The sequence below is a fragment of the Canis lupus genome, chromosome 30 (assembly GCF_003254725.2).
Source record: "Canis lupus dingo isolate Sandy chromosome 30, ASM325472v2, whole genome shotgun sequence".
In the NCBI taxonomy this organism is placed as follows: domain Eukaryota; kingdom Metazoa; phylum Chordata; class Mammalia; order Carnivora; family Canidae; genus Canis; species Canis lupus.
Genome location: NC_064272.1, coordinates 37,052,625 through 37,073,108, shown reverse-complemented (window position 1 = coordinate 37,073,108; position 20,484 = coordinate 37,052,625). Strand labels below are relative to the sequence as shown.

General features: G+C 39.3%; 1 protein-coding gene across 2 annotated transcripts in view; it reads right to left on the bottom strand.

The window, feature by feature from the left end:
• REC114 (REC114 meiotic recombination protein) overlaps positions 1 to 20,484 on the bottom strand; it is a 101,087-nt gene that overhangs the window by 14,912 nt on the left and 65,691 nt on the right. For both annotated transcript variants that reach the window (XM_025472230.3, XM_025472231.3), the window contains exon 3: positions 886 to 969. In XM_025472230.3, the coding sequence (XP_025328015.1) occupies positions 886 to 969 (84 nt within the window). The remainder of the gene's footprint in view (positions 1 to 885; positions 970 to 20,484) is intronic.

Below are 20,484 nucleotides of genomic sequence, written 5' to 3'. Positions count from 1 at the left end.
AAAGGTCTAATATGACTGTGTCTAAGGCCTAGGTTCATAATTGAAGGAAATGATAAATTTCAATTAGAAGTCAGTGAAAAGCCATGCAGTTCATTGTCCCCTGAATCCTTTAAGGACTCTTTGGAGGGTCTGTGGACCCCAGGCTAAGACCGCTCTATTAGATGCTCTCTATTAGATCCTCTTCCAAGAGGTCTATGAACTCTTGGAAGAGGATCTCAGTCTATGAACCCACAAAAATTTGGCATCTTTCACCTAAATTTCAATGTTATTTACTCAGTAAATGTTAATAGGTTAGTTTTTTACAGTCTATGAACCCACAAAAATTTGGCATCTTTCACCTAAATTTCAATGTTATTTACTCAGTAAATGTTAATAGGTTAGTTTTTTACAGTTATTTCTGAAAGAAAATAATCCAGGTGATTAGTCTGTATGTTTCTTTGATGAGGATCATTCTCTATGTTTAATGCAGCTAGAAAGCAAATAAAAGGGACATTTTTTAATATTAAAGAGGGAAAATGAAAAGATATATTCAGTAAAGCATTCGGAAATAGTAAGACAAACACTGACCCACCCCCCGCCCTGCTCCCAGCGTGTGCCTGGGGATGGAGAATGGTTGAGCCACCCTGTCAGAGGGGCACTGACAGATCTATCAAAGCTCTGGCTCCTTACCCATGAGGCTTCTGCCTCTCTACAGTCCTCCTTCCATGTTCTGCCCATAGTGCAAACCTTTCTTAAACATAACTAATCTTCCAGGTTCCATTTCACCTGCAAAGAGAAGCTCCCATACCTCCCTCTCCCCCTCCCAGTCTGCACTGCCCCCGCCACTGTGCACACTTAGAAGATGAGAAGGGTATGAGCATTTGCTTAAAACAGTTGGCCTCTTGCCTTTATCGTTGTTCCAAACAATAGACAATCCATGCGTCTCACAATCTTCAACCAGTTCTTGCTACCAATGAGTGAAAAGCCTTCCTGAAACAACACAATTAAACACAATTAGCTATAGAAGCAAAAAGGGACATGAAGAATAGCTCTGGTGCAGCTGCCTCCTATTAGAAAGTTGTGCATGTATTCTGAAATTAAGCACAGTAGAAATGATTCAACCTCACCCACTGCCAACGATGACCCTTCCAGTAAGTCCCCGTGTCCCAGGGCTCTTCCTGCCTGATCCACAGTAAGAGCCTCAGCTTTTATTGCTTGATATTTTCATCTTGAAAATAAAATATTAAAGATAGTAAATGTCCACAGTCATATTTGCTATAAAGTACATTTTAGAGGGGTGTCTGAGTGGCTCAGTTGGTTAAGCGTCTGCCTTCAGCTCAGGTCATGATCCCAGGGTCCTGGGATCGAGCCCCACATTGAGCTCCCTGCTCAGTGGGGAGTCTGCTTCTCCCTCTGTCCTTCACCCCGTGAGCTTGTGCTCTCTCTCTCTCACTTTCTTTCTCTCTCAAATGAGTAAGATCTCAAAAAAAATTTAAAAATGAATTTCTAGAATTTGCCAAAATATGAGCCTATATTCCTGAAAGCTAAGGGTTTCCAATACACTAATTTATTAAATTATCTGACACATCTATCTACAAAGCAAGAGTTCTCTTCATGAGAAACTTATTTTTAGATTTGATGAATGGAAAAATTGAAGCAACTTGTTTTTGGATACTGAATGTCTAGTTCTTCATTTCAATCTGATAAACAAAATAGGCAAAGAGGGCAGTAGAGGGCACACTAGTCTCAAAAGAGAGAGCAGCTAGATCCTAATGGCAGAAAGATGAACTTTTTCTGCAGCTTATTAATAATACAGTAAATAGAATTGACTGTTTAGGCATTGCGTTCGCTCCTCAGCTCCAATTATGTTGTCAGTGGATTTCCCCAGTTAAGAAGCCCAGTAGTGAGACCGTTCTTGGCATTCAGTAAAGCTGATCCTGGAAACTGAAAGAATGGTGGTGTACAAATCCTGCCTGCACACCGCCTGCCTGCCTTGTACTGTTCATGTACCACAGCGAGGGAAGGCTGCCCAAGGGATCCGAGGAGATATCAGAGAAAACTCCAACTCTGGGAAAACAGAAGAAAAGGTCGTCGCTTACAAGTGTGAACCCTCACGGCGTGTCTCTTCCCAAATCTATACATAGAGAAACCACAACTTCCAGACAAATTTAGAGCCTGGAAAAACTGGATGTTAATTCCTTAGCGTTTTCATTTAAAAAAGAAAAAAGAAAGTCACTTCTAAAATGTGGATTCTAAGAGTTTCATCAGTAGTGGTAGGATTTCTTTTATTTTTAATGAAAAAACAAGTTAGGCAAACCATCTGTGATTTCTTCTTAAAACTCTCTGAATTAGCAAAAAAGAAATGTGTTTACTATTAGATCCCAAACATGCAGACACTGTAGTATGAAATGGCAGTATGCGAGGACCCTGAAACTCATACCAAGTACAAACTGGTACAACTGTTTTTTCTTTTCTTTTCTTTTTTAGTAGGCTCTATGCCCAGTGTGGAGCCCAATATGGGGCTTGAACCCAATGCGGGGCTTGAACTCACAACACTGACATCAAGACCTGAGCAGAGATCAAGAATGGGACACTTAACTGACTGAACCACCCAGGTGCCCCCAAACTGCTACAACTCCTACGGAGGGTAATTTGGCAGTATCAGAATTACAAATGCAATACTTTTTAATCAGGCAACTCCATCCTGGGAATTCATTTCACAGATCAGCCTGCACACATGTGAAGTGATGCATAGACAAGGTTAAGCATTTCTGCATTCTTAACAGTAAAAGACTGGAAACAATTCAAGCACACATCAACAGTGGACTAGTGAAATAAAATATGGTACTCTTTACAACAGTGTACAACTGTAAAAAATAGTAAATGCTGTTCAGTAGAAATATAATTTGAGCCACATATATAATTTTTAATTTTCTAATAGCCACATTTTAAAAACAAAAAGAAGTTGGTAAAATTTTAGTATTTTATTTAACTTCTATGTAAAAAGGCATTATTTCAACATGTAAACACCGTAAAACATTAAGGTAGTGTAAAAAAAGAGAATGCAAACTAAGTCTCTGAACCCCAATGTGTTTTACACTTATACCACATCTCAATTTGGACACTGTATTTTTTGATGGTTAAAGTGAATAACCAAAACAATAACAATAACTAAAACAAATACCAAAACAATAACGTCTAATGGGAACGTTACTGCTAGCATTTTACACTGCTACCGTTTTAAAATCTACATTTAAATTAAATTTAAAGTTCTTGGTTTTAGTCTGCCAGCCACATTTCGAGTGTTCAGTAGCCAGCCCGTTGCTATCTTCTCAGTGTGGTTCTGTACGAATTGATCTCTATGGTGTATTGTTCAGCAAAAAGCAAGCTACAGAACAATGTCCATAATATACTACTTTCTGCATAAGGGAGGACACATGCAATGTATATTCTTATTATTTGTTTATATTTACATTAAAAAGAAATTAGAAGGATTAGTACACATGAGACTAATAAAAATAGCTATCTGTAGGGAGTGGGAGTGAACAGTGCAGATGGGGGTAGGAGATGGAGTAAGATTTTTTGTTGTCCTCCACAAACACTGCTGCTCCCACATGGTGCCGCCTCGGTGAATGACGTCACATACACCTGCCCGACACCCAAGAGATCACGGGCCATCATGCTCGACTCCTTTCCTCACTCCTTCAACACTAAGAAATCTTCAGCCTTGGAGATCCCACCCCCAAACGGCTTCTCCACCTAACCATTCTCCCCATGTACACTGCTACTGCTGCATCAGGCCCCCGCTGGCTGTCCCCAGAATTCCCGCACTATCCTTGGAACTGATTCCCCTTCCCCCAGGCCCAATTTCTCCATCTATCTGAGCTACCACCCGAGCAGTCTTTGTAAAACAAAAATCAGATGAAGTCACTCCCTTTTGATGCCACCATCTCATCATCCTCTCCCTCACCCCCCCACAAGAAACACCTGCGGGATAGAGTTCAGATTCCTTGATGCATATAAATTTCTAACACTTGGCTTCTCTGCCTTTCATGCATGATTATTTCCTTCGACTCCCATATAAATGCTGTATTAGAGGCATATAAAACTCCCTGCAGTTCTGCAAATGTGCCAAGCTCCTCACACCTGGATTTTGTCGTACAGCTCATTCCTGAAATGGCTTCCTTTTTCACTGACTTTTGAAAACCCAGCTTTATTTCAACCATTCACTACAAGACAAAGTTGGCTGACCTCTTGGAATTCTGTGCTCTCACAGGATCTTTTACTTATCTCATAACTGGCAACATTTCATAGAGTGAAGACAAATCCCTGGGCAGGCAAACAGGTTCTAGAATGTGTCTTACTACTCCTTGAAACCCCAGCAACTAGCACAATGTTTAGCAATTGCTAATGGATCCGCCCCAGCAGCCGCTCCATTTAGGACTCTGTGCAGTGGCCACGTGGGGAAAGGTGTGGTCTCCTCCCTGAGGGCATCTCTCACTCTCTCTTTTTTAATTTGACAGAGAGAACAAGCAAGCACAAGCAGCAGGACTAGCCGAGGCAGAGGCAGAGGGAGAGGGAGAAGAAGACTCCCCTCTGAGCAGGGAGCCCCATGTAGGGCTCTATCTCAGGACCCTGGGATCATGACCTGAGCCAGTCAGATGCTTCACTGCTTCACCTTCACCGACAGAGCCACCCATATGCCCCCTGGCAGCATCTCTTATTTGAGCCATGTTAAGGCTTCTATTCATCAATTTGTCTAAACCATTTGCCTTAGAACCTTGTATATCTCTTCTCTGCCTCTTTCCTGGACGTTTTGCCTAATTAACTTCTAATCATTATTCATTTTATCCCTAATCTCACTTGGGTTACCTATTAGACTTCCCCACAGTGCTCAAAGCATCTATCACAGTTGGTGTGTCTGCAGGGCTTATGTGCTTTACATCTGGCTTTCCCCTCGATGACAAGCCGCATGCAGGCAGGGGCTGTGTGTGTGTGTGTGTGTGTGTGTGTGTGTATGTATGTATGTGTGTGTATATATATCACCTATTATAGTGTTTGACACTAGAAGATGCTTCAGTAAGTTTTCAATAAATGAAAGAATGAAGTTCTTTACTAAAATTAACATTTCATGGCAGTACTTCTTGGGAACAGTGAGGCTCATACATTTATTACCTGGCCAATGATGCAGAACATCTTACTTTTGACTTATACCAATCTTGTTGAAGATTCAGAAAGCTTTATCATCCTAATGTTTCGGGATTTAGTAAAGAAGTGTACCTAACCACTTGCCATTAATATATTCCTAGATTTTTAATAATTCATCTGTCTCTGAAAATCTACCTCTTTGAATCTCCTTTAAGGCCTATGCATCTGGTGAATTCTGTTTAGCTCAATTGCTCCTCTATGCAGAGTCTCCTGACTTCATACCAGTCACTACTAAAAATTCACTTACCATCCCTGAGCTCCTACTATGGCTGAGCACTGCTACAGGTTAAAAAAAGTCGCAAAAGCTGCCCAAGGGTAGGGGAGAAGACATCCGAATCCCCTGGGAGTTCGCCCCCCTCGTGCTCAGGATACTGTTTTTCTCACCCAGCCAAAAATCACTGATGAGAGTATGAGATATGCCTTCACAGTGCTGGGCTGGAAAATGGTTAGGAATTAACAGTACAGGGTAGGAAGGGAAAGAGAGAGGAATATTCTGGAAAATGCCAAATTTACCATCAGACTAAAGAATAAGAGCCAAGAAGCCATGTCTCAGAAAGAGGTATGTGAAAGTTACGGGGAGCAAGACTGTCATGTAAATAGTTGAGGGTCTCAGGTGATGTACAGGGATGGAGTGACAGTAAGACTTATGAAGTGCACAGAATTCAGCAGGTGGGAGGTGCTATCATGTCTGTGTTCACATCTGTCATTCTACCTCAATCTCCTCCTGGATCCCACTTTATTTTTATTTATTTTTAAAAGATTTTACTTATTTATTCATAAGAGACACAGAGAGAAAGAAAGGCAGAGACACAGGCAGAGGGAGAAGCAGGCTCCATGCAGGGAGCCCAATGTGGGACTCGATCCCAGGTCTCCAGGATCACGCCCTGGGCTGAAGGCAGGCGCTAAACCGCTGAGCCACCCAGGGATCCCCTGGATCCCACTTTATTGCAAACTCCATGAGCAAGAACTGTGTTGCATCCATCTTTGTATCTTGCATATCTGTTGAATTAAAAAGGAATGCAGATCTCTGATCCCTGCCCCCACTCCTCCATATCCTCTGGGCCACGTCCTCTGATCATGCTGTGGACCGTCCCCTCCTGCTGTCCAGCTCCAGCACAGTCTCCCTGAGGTACACTGGCACAAATGCCACATGATTCTAAGAGGCCCCACACCACACTCATATATATGTATAAACAGTCCTGCAAGTTCTGGTTTTCAAGTATTATAAATTACAAAGTTATTTCTAGATTTTAGCTATCCACGTTCTCCTTGGTCCCTATTATTATAAATAATCAACAGTTATCAGAAAGAAAGCCATCTAAAGAAGGGAAAAAAGAACCTAAATAAATGGATGCAGAGATTAGAAGTAGACAACTTGATATCCAAGAATGGTGGTGGTGGGGGGAATGCCTATGCTTTCACCCTAACCAAGCTGTTCTCCTTGCTGTTGATTCAATCACTGAACTAGTAGTTTCTTTAGTTCTTCAGACACCTCTCAGGTGTGAGCAGGCAAGCCAGGAGGGCATCACAGGGGTCGTCAGCATTTAGCTAGGCAAATTCGTTTTCAAACCATGCCAGATAGGATCATAAAATGCTGTGAAGAAAACACAGCATTTTGGTTTTATGGAAATAACAATTAAAAAATGCTCACACCTGCTACAAATACCCTGATTCAGAGGAAAACAGCAGAGGAGAATACGGTTACAAAAATAACTCGGTGACTAACCAATAGACAACCTACCTAGTCCCTAAGCCCAGAACATCCAAAGGGCTTCTTGATGAATGTGAAGTGTTCAGGTGCTGGGTGATTTACTGAAAAACTAGATCCTATCTTAAGTTTCAGGGTTGTGTTTCTGATTCACTTTCCCTGGAGGTCAGGGTTCAAATTACACTGAAAACAAGAAAAAAAATCCATGATAAAAAAAAGCGACTACAGAATATGAAGATGACCATGTGCACAGAGAAGACAGGAAGCAAAAGAATTGGGATTTTAAAAATTAAAATTTCAAAAAATAAATAAATAAATAAATAAATAAATAAATAAATAAATAAATAAATAAAAATTTCAATAATCATAACCAATTGTTATTTATTAAGCAAATAAAAGTGAGCTCAAAGATAGATAAAAAATATAACTTGTGTGGGGTGCCTAAGTGGCTTACTCGGTTAAGTGTGTGACTTTAGCTCAGGCCGTGATCTCAGGGTCCTGGGATCGACCCCCCTGAACTGGGCTCTGAGGTCAGTGGGGAGTCTCCTTCTCCCTCTCCCTCTGTCCTTTCCCCTGCTTGAGCTCTTGCTCTCTCTCGCTCTCTCTCTCATATAAATAAATAACCATCTTTATAAAAGAAACAGCTGGTTTGAGGATTACATTTAATATTATTTTTTAATTTAAATAAACATACCATGTTATATTAGTTTCAGGTATGCAATATGATCCAACAATTTTAGACATTACTCAGGGTTCATCAAGATAAGTGTACTCTTTTTTTTAATTTTTTTTTATTTATTTATGATAGTCACAGAGAGAGAGAGAGAGAGAGAGGCAGAGACACAGGCAGAGGAGGGAGAAGCAGGCTCCATGCACTGGGAGCCCGACGTGGGATTCGATCCTGGGTCTCCAGGATCGCGCCCTGGGCCAAAGGCAGGCGCCAAACCGCTGCGCCACCCAGGGATCCCAAGATAAGTGTACTCTTAATCTCCTTCACCTGTTTCACCCTTCCCCTAACCCACATCTCCTTTGGTGACCATCAGTTTCTGCTCCATAGTTAAAGAGTCTGTGTTTTTGTCTTTTATTTGTTTCTTAAATTCCACATATGAATGAAAGCATAGGGTATTTGTCTTTCTCTGACTTATTTCACTTAGCATTACATTGCCTAGGTCCATCCAGGTTGCAAATAGCAAAATTTCATTCTTTTTTATGGCTGAGTAATACTCCACTGTATATACACACCCCATCTTCTTTATCCACTCATCAGTCAATGGACACTTGGGCTGCCTCCATCATTTGGGTTATTGTAAATGCTGCAATAAACATAACAACATGCATTTATCTTTTCAAATTAGTGTTTTCATATTCTTGGGGTAAAAACCCAATAGAGCAATTAGTGGGTCTTATATTAACTCTAATTTTTTGAGAAATTTCCACACTGTCTTCCATAGTGGCTGCACTAGTTTGCATTCCCACCAACAGTGCGTGCAGGTTCCTCTTTCTGCACATCCTTGTCAATACTTGTTGTTTCTTGTTTTAGCCATTCTGATAGATGTGAGGTAATATCTCATTGTGGTTTTGATTTACATTTCCCTCATAATGAGTGATGTTGAGCATCTTTCCATGTCTTTTGGCCATGTGTATGTCTTTGGAGAAATGTCTGTTCATGTCTTCTACCCATTTTCAATTGGATTATTTGGGGTTTTTTTGATGTTGAGTTGTGTAAATTCCTTATATATCTTGCATACTAACCCCTTATTAGATTATCATTTGCAAAAGGGTTGCCTTTTAGTTTTGTTGTTTCCTTCACTGTGCAGAAGCTTTTTATTTTGATGTAGTCCCAATAGTTTAATTTTGCTTTTGTTTCTATGGCCAAAGGAGACACAGTATGCAAACAAAACAAAACAAAACAAAACCCCAAAAAAACATTGTTATGGCCAATGTCAGAGAAATTACTGTCTTTGCTGTCTTCTAGGATTTTTATGATTTCAGGTCTCATATTCAGGTATTTAATCCATTTTGAGTTTATTACTGTGTATGGTAAAAGAGAGTAGTCCAGTTTCATTCTTTTGCATGTAGCTGTCTAATTTTCCCAACACCATTGTTAAACAGATGGTCTTTTTCCCAATGCATATTCTTGCCTCGTTTGTCCTAGATTAACTGACCATAAAAGTATAGGTTTATTTCTGGGATCTCTATTCTGTTCCATTGATCTATGTATCTGTTTTGTGCCAGTATCACACTGTTTTGATTACTATAGCTTTGTAGTATATCTTGAAATCTGGGATTGTGTTCCCTCCAGCTTTGTTCTTTTTCAAGATTGCTTTGGTTATCTGGGGCCTTTTGTGGTTCCATACAAATTAGGATTATTTGTTCTAGTTCTGTGAAAAATGCTGTTGGTATTTTGATAGGGATTGCATTAAATGTATACATTGCTTTGGGTAATACAGACATTTTAACAATATTTTTTCCCCTAATCCACGAGCGTGGAATATTTTTCCATTTGCCTGTGTCATCTTCAATACTTTTCATCAATGTTTTATAATAAAGTTTTCAGAGGTCTTTCACCTCATTGCTTAATTTTATTCTTAGGGAGTTTATTATTTTTGGTGCAATTGTAAATGGAATTGTTCCCTTGGTTTCTCTTTCTGCTGCTTCATTATTAGTGTATAGAAATGCAATGGATTTCTGTATATTTATTTTGTATCCTGCAACTTTACTGAATTCACTTATCAGTTCTAGTAGTTTTTTGATGGAGTCTTTAGGATTATCTACAGATAGCATCATGTCATCTGAGAATAGTGATAGTTTTACTTCATCCTTACAAATGTGGATGCCTCTTACTCCTTTTCCTTGTCTGGCTGTTGTGGGCTAGGACTTCCAGTACTAGGTTGAATAAAAATGGCGAGAGTGGACATTCTTGCGTTGTTCCTGACCTTAGGGGGAAAGTGCTCAGTTTTTCACCAATGAGTTTAACATTAGCTGTGGGTTTTTCATAGATGACCTTTCCTATCTTGAGGTATGTTCCCACTAAACCTACTTTGTTGAGAGTTTTTATCATCAATAGATGTTGTACTTTGTCAAATGCTTTTTCTACATCTTTTGAAATAATCATAGGGTTTTTATTCTCTTATTGATATGATATATAGTATTGATTATTTTGCAAATTCTGAACCACCCTTGCATTCTAGGAACAAATCCTATTTGATTGTGATTTTTTTTTTTAAAATATATTGCTGGACTTGGCTTCCTAATATTGCTGAGGATTTTCACATCTATGTTCATTAGAGATACTGGCCTGTAGTTTTTCTTTTCTTTTTTAAAGATTTTATTTATTTATTCATGAGAGACACACACAGAGAAAGAGAGTGAGGCAGAGACACAGGCAGAGGGAGAAGTAGGCTCCATTCAGGGAGCCTGATGCAGGCCTCAATCCTGGGACTCCAGGATCGCCCTGAGCCAAAAGCAAACACCTAAGAGCTGAGCCACCCAGGCGTCCCTCATTTATTGATTAATAGTATGTTATTTAACCTCTGTGTATTTGTGTTCTTTCCAGATTTTTTTGTGTATGACTTCAGTCTTTTTCTTTTTTTAAAAGATTTTATTTATTGATTCATGAGAGGCAGAGAGAGAGAGAGAGAGGCAGAGACATAGGCATAAGCAGGCTCCCTCTGGGGAGCCCAATGCAGGACTTGATCCCCAGACCCCAGGATAATGCCCTGAGCCAAAGGCAGATGCCCAACCACTGAGCCACCCAAGCATCCCAACTTCAGTCTTTTTGAATTTGTTGAGGCTTGTTTTGTGTCCTAACATGTGATCTATTCTGGATAAGGTTTCATATGCACTTGAAAAGAATGTGTATTCTAGGATACAAAAAAGAATGTGTATTCTTAGGATAGTGTGTTAGAACCATCTGGTCCAAAGTGTCATTCAAAACTACCATTTCCTTATTGATTTTCTGTTTAAATGATATACCCATTGATATAACTGAAGTGTTAACATCCATTACTATTATTGCATTACTACTGATTACTTCCTTTATGTTTGCTATTGGCTGCTTTATGTATTTGGGTGCTTCCATAATTATTTGCAATTATTACATCTTCTTGTTGAATTATTCCCTTTATGATTATGTAGTGTCCTTTTTTATCTCTTATTACAATCTTTATTTTAAAGTCTATTTTGTTCAATATAAGTACTGCTACCCTGGCTTTCTTTTAATTTCCATTTGTATCACAAATGTTTTTTACCCTTTCACTTTCAATCTGTAGTTGTCATTAGGTCTGAAATAAGTCTGCTTCCCATTACTCTATCCTCCAGATTGGTGACCCATTCTTTCTCTAGTCAACTATTTATGCCCTCTAGTGTATTCTAATTTCAGTTATTGAGTTCTTCATCTCTGATTGGCTCTTCTTTATGTTTTCTATCTCTTTGTTGTGGATCTCACTGAGGTCCTCCACTCTTCTCAAGTCCAGTGAGTGTCTTTATGACCATTAAATTCTCTATCAGGTATATTATTTATCTCCATTTTGTTTACCTCTTTTGTTGTGTGTTTATTGTTTCATTTGGGACATATGGCCTCATTTTGCCTATCCCTCTGGGTCTGTTTCTTTTTATTTTTTATTTTTTTAAAGGCTTTATTTATTTAATTGAGAGAGAGAGACAGAGGCAGAGACACAGGCAGAGGGAGAAGGAGGCTCCATGCAGGGAGCCCGATGTGGGACTCAATCCCAGGAATCCAGGATCACGCCCTGGGCTGAAGGTGGCGCTAAACCACTGAGCCACCTGGGCTGCCCTCTGGGTCTGTTTCTATGTGTTGGGAAAGTCAGCTACATTTTCTGCTCTTCAAAGTAATGGCCTTGGGAGCCTGGCTGTCACTTCACTCAGTGAAGTGTGCATCTCTTAATCTCAGGGTTGTGAGTTTGTGCCCCATGTTGGATGTGGATATTACTTAAAAATAAAATCTTTTTTTTTAAAGGAAGAAATAAAGTAGTGACCTTATGAAGAAGAGGGCCTATGGGGCCCTTCAATGCAATGTCCCCTGTTCACCAGAACCTGGTACTTCAGGGGTATCTCCTATGTGTGTTGCATGTGCCCTACTGTTATGACTGAGCCACTGCTTTGCCTTCAGTCCAGTCATCTGCAATGGCTCTCTTTGCCTGTGTGGGCAGGATTTGGTTCCTGTGTTGTCAGTGGGCTAGACTGGGGCTGCCCTGAGCTCGAGTTGGGTGAGACTAAGTATCTTTCAGAGCTGCGGTCACTCCAGATTGCAGGGCTCTCATCCTGTGTTGTCCCCTGAAAAGCTTTCATTGGTGAACAGGGCCTGTAGTCAGACCAGACATCTGCTGCCAGCACATTGCTGAGGCCATAGTCAAACTGGTGTGTGTGGCTATCTTCATCTCTCCCCAGGGCAGGAGTCACTTTGGAGTGGTGTTGGCCCCAGTCAGGGCTGCTTGCACACTGCCCTGCTTGTGGCACCACTTTGGATGGACTTCTGCCTAGAGTGGGTTGGAGGGGGCCGGCCTGCAGAACCTGGGGATGGGGTGCACAGTGTAAGCAAGATTTGCATTGTGGGAGAGGATCTGTAGCTGCTTTGGAGAACTGCTGAGGACAGCTGGAGAGGGCAGGCCCGTGGAAGAATAAGGGGGCAGGGGATATTATTAGAAAACTACTTGGAGAGTCTTCATGCTGCACCGGTTCCCACATATATCCATGCATCTAGACTGGGGGGCACAGGACAGAAATGGCACCACCAGCTCCTTTGTTCTTAGAGAAGTCTCCTAAAGATCCTTGTCCCTCCAGCACAAGTTCTGAGATTAGTGAATAAATCTCTCTCCCATATACCTCAGATGTTTCTCAAACTGTTTCTATGTTGTATCTCAGCAGAGCTGTTTGTTGCACTCTCTCTTTAAAGGTGGGCATTCAGTTTCTTATTGCCCTCTGGCTCTCCCAGAGCCAATCGCACTGATTTTTAAAGTTCCATATGTTAGCCCATATAGATAGAACTCACAAAGTTAAGCCCCTCCGGATTTCAAAGCCCAATGTTATGGGAATTCATCTTCCCAGGTCAGGTTCTGGTGCCTGGGGTGCCTCGTGTGGGGTCTGCTCCTCTCTCCTCTCTGTGCTGAAGACATCCCTCCCTCCTGAAGAAAGTCTCACAGGTCAGCTTTATTCCCAACTGTGTCTCCACCCTTCCTACCCTTTTCAGTGTGGCCTCTTCTCTACGTTGAGCTGTGAAGAGTCTGTTCTGCCAGCCTTTGGGTCATTTTCTGGGTTATTTACATCATGTGGGTGTTATCTAGATATATCCATGGGATGAGGTAAGCCTAGGACCTCCTACTCTGCCTCACACATCCTACTCCTGGGAGTCCCTCCATTTTCTATTGTTTGAGGAACCTCCATACTGTTTTTTTTTTTTTTAAGATTTTATTCATTTATTCATGATACAGAGAGAGAGAGAGAGAGAGGCAGAGGGAGAAGCAGGCTCCATGCAGGGAGCCCTGCATGGGACTCGATCCCAAGTCTCCAGGATCAGGCCCTGGGCTGAAGGCAGTGCTAAACCGTTGAGCCACCCCAGCTGCCCTCCATATTGTTTTCCATAGTGACTGCACCAATCTGTATTCCTTGATAATTAAGATTTTTATCCTAGATTTAAATGTGGCTATTTCCCCTATATTCAGAAATATACAATATTGTACCTACAGATGAAATAACTGTCTTATTTGGAAGGAACTACTCCACATTTCGCATGAAGATAAACTACATCCTGTCTCAGAGACAGCTCAAGTGAACATGCTCATTATGTAACTTACTTTAGAGTTATATCTTTCCTGATTTATAAGAGCTGTAAACAGTTTGCTTTCATGCTGAAACACAAGCATATATTTGGAAGACATATGGTAAATAAAAATTAATAATATCAACAAAAAAGGGATTACTATGGTTTGAAATCTTTAATGTCTAGAAGTCAGATATGCTATGAAGAGACATAACTTGTTTCAAACACATTTATGAAATAGCCAGGTTATGTGCCAGGTCCTATGATTAGTACTGGGGATCAAAATCAAGTAACACATGGCCCCAGCCCTCAGGGACTCACAGTTGAGGGGAAATCAAACAATTATTTAAGAGTAACAATCAATGCAGTAAATCCCATGTTTCTGCATATGCACAGAAAAGAGGCATTAGATTACAAGGCCCAGAGGACATGGCCTTTGAATTGATTTTTTTAAAACTTTTATTTTGAAATAATTTATTTTTTTGTCTTTACTGTAGATTTTCAGACATTAAGTAGAGAAAACAGTAAAATAATATGATGAACCATATGCACTCATCTTCCAGTTACAATTTTTCATAACATGGATAATCTTATCTCATTTATACCCACACCCAATAATCCTCACTCCTCAGATTATTCTGAAGCAACTCTAGACATCCCTAAATATTTTAGGATGTATCTCTAAAAGCTAAGGACTCTTCTTAAAACATAACCACAAAACTGTTATCATGCCTTTAAAAATGAACAATTCTTTAATAGCAAATACCTTTGTCAATGTTCGCATTTTTCTATTTCTTATATTGTTTCATTAAAAAAAAAAGATTTTAAGTCATCTCTACACCCAATGTGGGGCTAAAACTCACAATTCCAAGATCAAGAGTTGTATGCTCTGCCAACTGAGCCAGCCAAGTAATCTTTTTTTTTTTTTTTAAGAGGGATCCAAATAAGATTCATATATTGTGACAATTGGTACATTTAAGTCTCTTTCAAACTACTGGTTCTTCCTTTCATCTCTTTTTTTCCCTTACATTTTTTGGTTGAAGAAACTGGGTCTTTAGTCCTCTAGATCAGGGATCAGTAAATTTTTTTCTGTGACAGGCCAATTAGTAAGTATTTTAGACTTTGCAGATTTTACAGTCTCTATTACAACTACTCAACTCTGCCACTCTAGCATGAAAGTGGTCACAGACAACACATAAACAAATGAACATGGCTGTGTTCCAACAAAACTTTATTTGTGGATACTGAAATTTGAATTTTAGATAATTTTCACATTTCATGATTTTTTTTCCAACCATTTAAAATGAAAAACTTGTTCCTAGCTCATAAGCCATAGAAAACAGGCAATGAGCCAGATCTGTCCCATGGGCCATAGTTTGCCAATTCCTATTCAGAATTATCCTCACTAAATTTTGTTATTGTATTCCCATGGTGTCTTTTATTCTGTACTCTTGTGATTGGTAGACTGGTAGATCAACAAGCTTGATCAGATTCACACTGGACTTTTTTTCTTCAGATATTGTGAAACTACTTCCTAGATGGCAGTATATGATTCTGCAGGAATGTCTTTCCATCCAAGGTAACGTTAGCAGCCACTGCACAGACCCATTAATTTCATCAGTAGTCTCAACGAGATGTGTTAGTTTTTCAATCATTCTTCCTTCCCTTACAAACTAGAACACATCAATAAAGAGAAACTTTCTCTTATCAGCTACTTTGTTACTATAGATAAAAAATAGAAAAGGCAGGATAAATGTTTGCTTCCTTTATTTGCCAGCTTTCAAAATAATGAGGTGGTTCCCTCCAATAACAACAATGAGGGGATTTTTTTTGTCGTTTTTTTAAGTATCATTTGAATCTATTTGCTTTTGAAATTCATGCAGTTCTTGATTCTCAAACTGTCTCTCTTTAGCTAGTGAGGACCTTTTCTTTCTTTTTTTTTTTTTTAAGATTTTATTTATTATTTATTCAAGAGAGACACAGAGAGAGAGAGGCATAGACACAGGCAGAGGGAGAAGCAGGCTCCATGCAGGGAGCCTGACGTGGGACTCAATCTCTGGACTCTAGGATCACACCCTGGGCCAAAAAAGGCAGAGGCTCAACCTCTGAGCCACCCACCCAGGCATCCCAAGCCACCCAGGCATCCTGTGAGGACCTTTTCAAGGACTCCTGAGTTCTGACATATCCTTTGTCCTCAAGGTATCATAAACTAGGCTGCCTCCCTGTTTTCTCCTGCACAGATGGTACTACCACACAGATCTTCAACTGTCAGTGATTTAGCCTCTCTCACTGATATTTGGAGGGTCACGGAAACGCCTAGTCACCTAGTTTTGTTGTAGCTGTTATCCAGAGGTCTTTGGCTTTGTAGTCCTATTTGATCTATTTTTATGGGGTGATTTAAGGAGATTCAAAAGCTAGGATGCCATTTCTGGCTATGAAGGTGTAAGAGGGTAAAAAATTATATTCCTGTCATAAACAACCAGAAAACTGAACAAACTATTAGCAATAGCTATTTTTAGACAATGGGAAGCAGGTAGTGCAAGTACTGTGATATCTGATAACAAGGTAACAAATGAACGGAGCCCTAAACAAATGGAGAGATATACATGTTCACAGATTGGATTATAATATTGTTAAGATTCAATTACCTTCAAATTGATTGATAGGTATAGTGAAATCCCAATTAAAATACTGCAGAAATTTTTAGAAGTTAGCAAGCTGATTCTACATTTCATATAGAAATGCAAAGGACCTAGCCTAACTAAAATAAATTTGAAAATAGACAAACTTAGAAAGACTTCTATCACCAGTTTCAAGAGTATTATAAAATTAAAGTGATCAAGGCAGCAGGATTTTGGCATAGGAGTAAGCATACAGAGATACATGTCACAGAACAGAATGCAGAAACAGTTCCTCACACACATGGGCAAATGATCTCAATAAAAGTGCCACAGTAACTCAATGAAGAACATACTGGGACAACAAAATTACCCATTTGGGAAAAAAATAAACCTTGACTCTTACCCTCATTCTATACACTACAATTAACTGAAAATAAATCAGAAGCCTAAACATACTAGCTAAAATTATAAAATTTTAAAATTATAAAACTTCTAAATAAACATAGAGAATCTTTGCAAGCTTGGGGTAGGCAAAGATTTCTTGCATAGGATGCAAAAAGTATAAACCACAAAAGAAACAACAGTTCATAAATTAGATTTCTGAAAATTTTAAATCTTTAGCTCTTTGAAAGACAATGTTATTTAAGAAGATGAAAAAGTAAGACCGATACTGGGAGAAAATATTCACAATCCACACATCTGACAAAGGATTTAAATCCAGAATACACACACACACACACACACACACATACACACACACATGTGTGTATATATATAATTTACATATGTTATATATCTATATATCTATATAATATATAGCATATTCTCCAGAATATATATTATATACAACTATATATTATATACCCTACAATATATCTATTCTCCAGAATATATTATATATAATATGTATCCATAATATGTATTTTATTATTTACATATATTTTAGAATATTCCATATATATAATATATATATTTCAGCCTCTTACAAAAACTCAATAGGCAAAAGATTTGAACACTTTGCAAAGGAAGACATAATAATGGCCAATAAACACATTAAAAGATACTCAATATCACTATCAGAGAAACGTAAATTAAAATTACAAGGCACCAGTACATACCCATTTGACTGGCTAAAATTAAAAAGACTGGCAAATACCAAGTGTTGCCAGTATATGTGGTAAATGGAATACTCATGCATTGCTGGTCAAGGTATAATAGTAAAACTACTTTACCAAACAGTTTGGCAGTTTCTTATAAAGTTTTCTTATATGACTTACCATACTCCCTAGCAATTTCACTCTTAGGAACTTACCCAAGAGAAATGAAACTAAGTGTCTCTATAAAAGCCTGTACACTAATGTTCGTAACAGCTTTAATCATAATAGCCTCAAATTAGAAACAAACATCCATGAACATGTAATTGGATGAACAATTTGTGGAGTATTCATGCACTGGAATACAACTCAGAAACAAGAGAGAATGAGCTACAGGTGCAAGCAATAACATGGGTGAATCTCAAAAGCATACTGAGTGAAAAAACTAAACATGTAAGATTCTGATTATATGGAAATCTGAGAAATACAAATTTAATCTACACTAACAGAAAGCAGAGCAGGAGCTGTCAAGGGTTAGATGTGGGGGGACATTTACAGGGAAGGGGCATCCTTTTGAAGGTAATAAAAATATTCTACATATTGACTGTGGTGGTAGAAGTTACCCAAATGCCTTTTATTGTATATGGGGGGGGGCGGGGGAGACTGCTGCCAAAATGTTCCCAGAATCCTAGACTGACTTTTGAAGAACAAGTCTAAGTTATTGGGTAAAGAAGCAGGTGGTACAACACAAGTGAAGGCAGAGAAGCAAGAAATAACAGGACATGAGCCAGGAAGTGTAAACTGTTCCGTACATGGTGAAAGAAATTTGTGCATATATGTATAAATATATATTGTGGTGCAAGGAGAGGAGGCTAGAGAGAGACAGAGAGAGATTCTTTGAAAAGGGCTTTTTCTGCTAAGCTAAAATGTTTGTATCTATTAAAACAATCATATAATTTTTCTATTTTCTGTCAATTTTATTAAATACATTGATTTTTAAATATTAAACTACCTTTGCATACTTAAAGTAAACCTACTTTGTTGTAACATACTATCTTTTTTATGTATACAATTTGCTAATATTGTGTTAAAGACTTTCACATCCATAAATAAGACCACTAAGAGAGATTGATCTGCAATTTTCCTTTCTTGCAAATTTTATAACTTCTTTCTTATAAGAAAAGGTAGGGACTATAATTCTCTTTCTCTGTTGTCTGGAAGAGTTAGTTCAAGATTGATGTTGTTTCTTCCTTAAATATTTGAAAGAATTCACCAGATAAGTTATACATCTTCAGGTTTTCTTTGTGGGAAGGTTTGTTGTTTTGTTTTGTTTTGTTTTTAAAGATTTTATTTACTAATGAGAGACACACAGAGAGAGGCAGAAACACAGGCAGAGGGAGAAGCAGGCTCCATGCAGGGAGCCTGACGTGGGACTCAATCCTGGGTCTCCAGGATCACGCCCTGGGCTGACGGCAGCGAAACCGCTGAGCCACCTGGGCTGCCCAGTGGGGAGGTTTTAAATAATGGAATCCATTTCCTTAATAGCCAATGTATTATGTAGATTTTCTATTCCTTTTTCTGTTATTTAGCTTTGGTAAGTTTTATTTTTTTTCAAGGAATTTGTGCATTTTATCCAAATAATCAAATGGCATGAAATAAGGATATTAAAAAATATCCTCTTTTATCTCCTTAATGTCTGTAGGCTCTGCAGTGATATATCCCTTTTCACTAATATTATATTTTTTCTATTTTTTCAAGTTTTACAATAGTTGACACAAACTGTTACATTAATTTCAGGTGTTCAACATAGTGATTCAACATCTCTATGTTATGTTTTCCTCACTGCAAGTGTAGCTACTATCTGTCACTATACAACACTATTACAATACCATTCACTATATTCCCTATGCCATACCTTTTATTCCTGTGACTTATTTAGTCCATAACTAGTAGCCTGTATCTCCCATACCCCTTCACCCATTTTGCCCATCCCCCACCACCTCCCCTCTGGCAACCATCAGTTTGTGCTCTGTATTTATAGGTCTGCTCCTGCTTTTTGTTTATTCATTTGTTCTATGTTTTCAGATTCCACATATAAGTGAAATCATATGGTATTTGTCTTTCTCTTTCTGACTTACTTCACTCAACATAATACCCTCTAGGTCCATACTGTGTCACAAATGGCAGCATCTCATCCTTTTTTATGAGAAATAAAAGATGACAAATGGAAAGACACCCATGCTCATGGATTGGAAGAATAATGTTAAAATGTCCATACTATCCAAAGCAATCTATACATTCAATGAAATCCCTATCAAAATACTAATAGCATTTTTCACAAACCTACAAAAAATAATACTTAAATTTGTATGAAACCACAAAAGACTCTGAATAGCCAAGGAAATCTTGGAATGAAGAACAAAGCTGGAGGTATCACAGTCTCAGATTTCAAGATATACTACAAAGCTATACTAAATCAAACCATAAATCAACCAAACTAGCTCCAGACAGCTTGCTCAGGCATCTCTGGAGCAGAGCGCTCTGGGGCCTCCTGGCTCGTACCTATTTAGCTCCATTCACCCTGCCAGGGTGCTCTGAGAGCCCTCAGCCTGTGCCTGCTTTGGTTTCAGCTACTCTGCCAGGGTAGCCCCTGTGTGGAGGGCTTTGGAGTCCCTGACCAGCTTCCCCACTAGGATACCTGGTACACAGAGCACCCCAGGACACCCCAGTCTATGCAAGCCTCAACTTTAAACAACCCACCAGGGCACCCCCTGCACTGAGAACCCCAGGACACCTTAACTTGTACTCACTTCAGCTGTCCTCCCAGGGTGCCCTTTGTGGGGAGAGCCCAGGACCACACTGGGCCACCTACTTCAGCTCCAGCTATCCTGTGAGGGTACTCCCTGAAGCCATCTTGCCTTGGCTCTAGCTATCCTTTCAGGGTACCCTCTTATGTGGAGAATCCCAGGTCACTCTAGCTTACCTACTTCAGTTTTAGCTATGCTGCCAGGGTGACTTGTGCTCAAAGAACCCCAGGACCACCCCAGCCCACACCCACTTCAGTTCTGGCCATCTCACCAGGGTTGCCCAGCATAG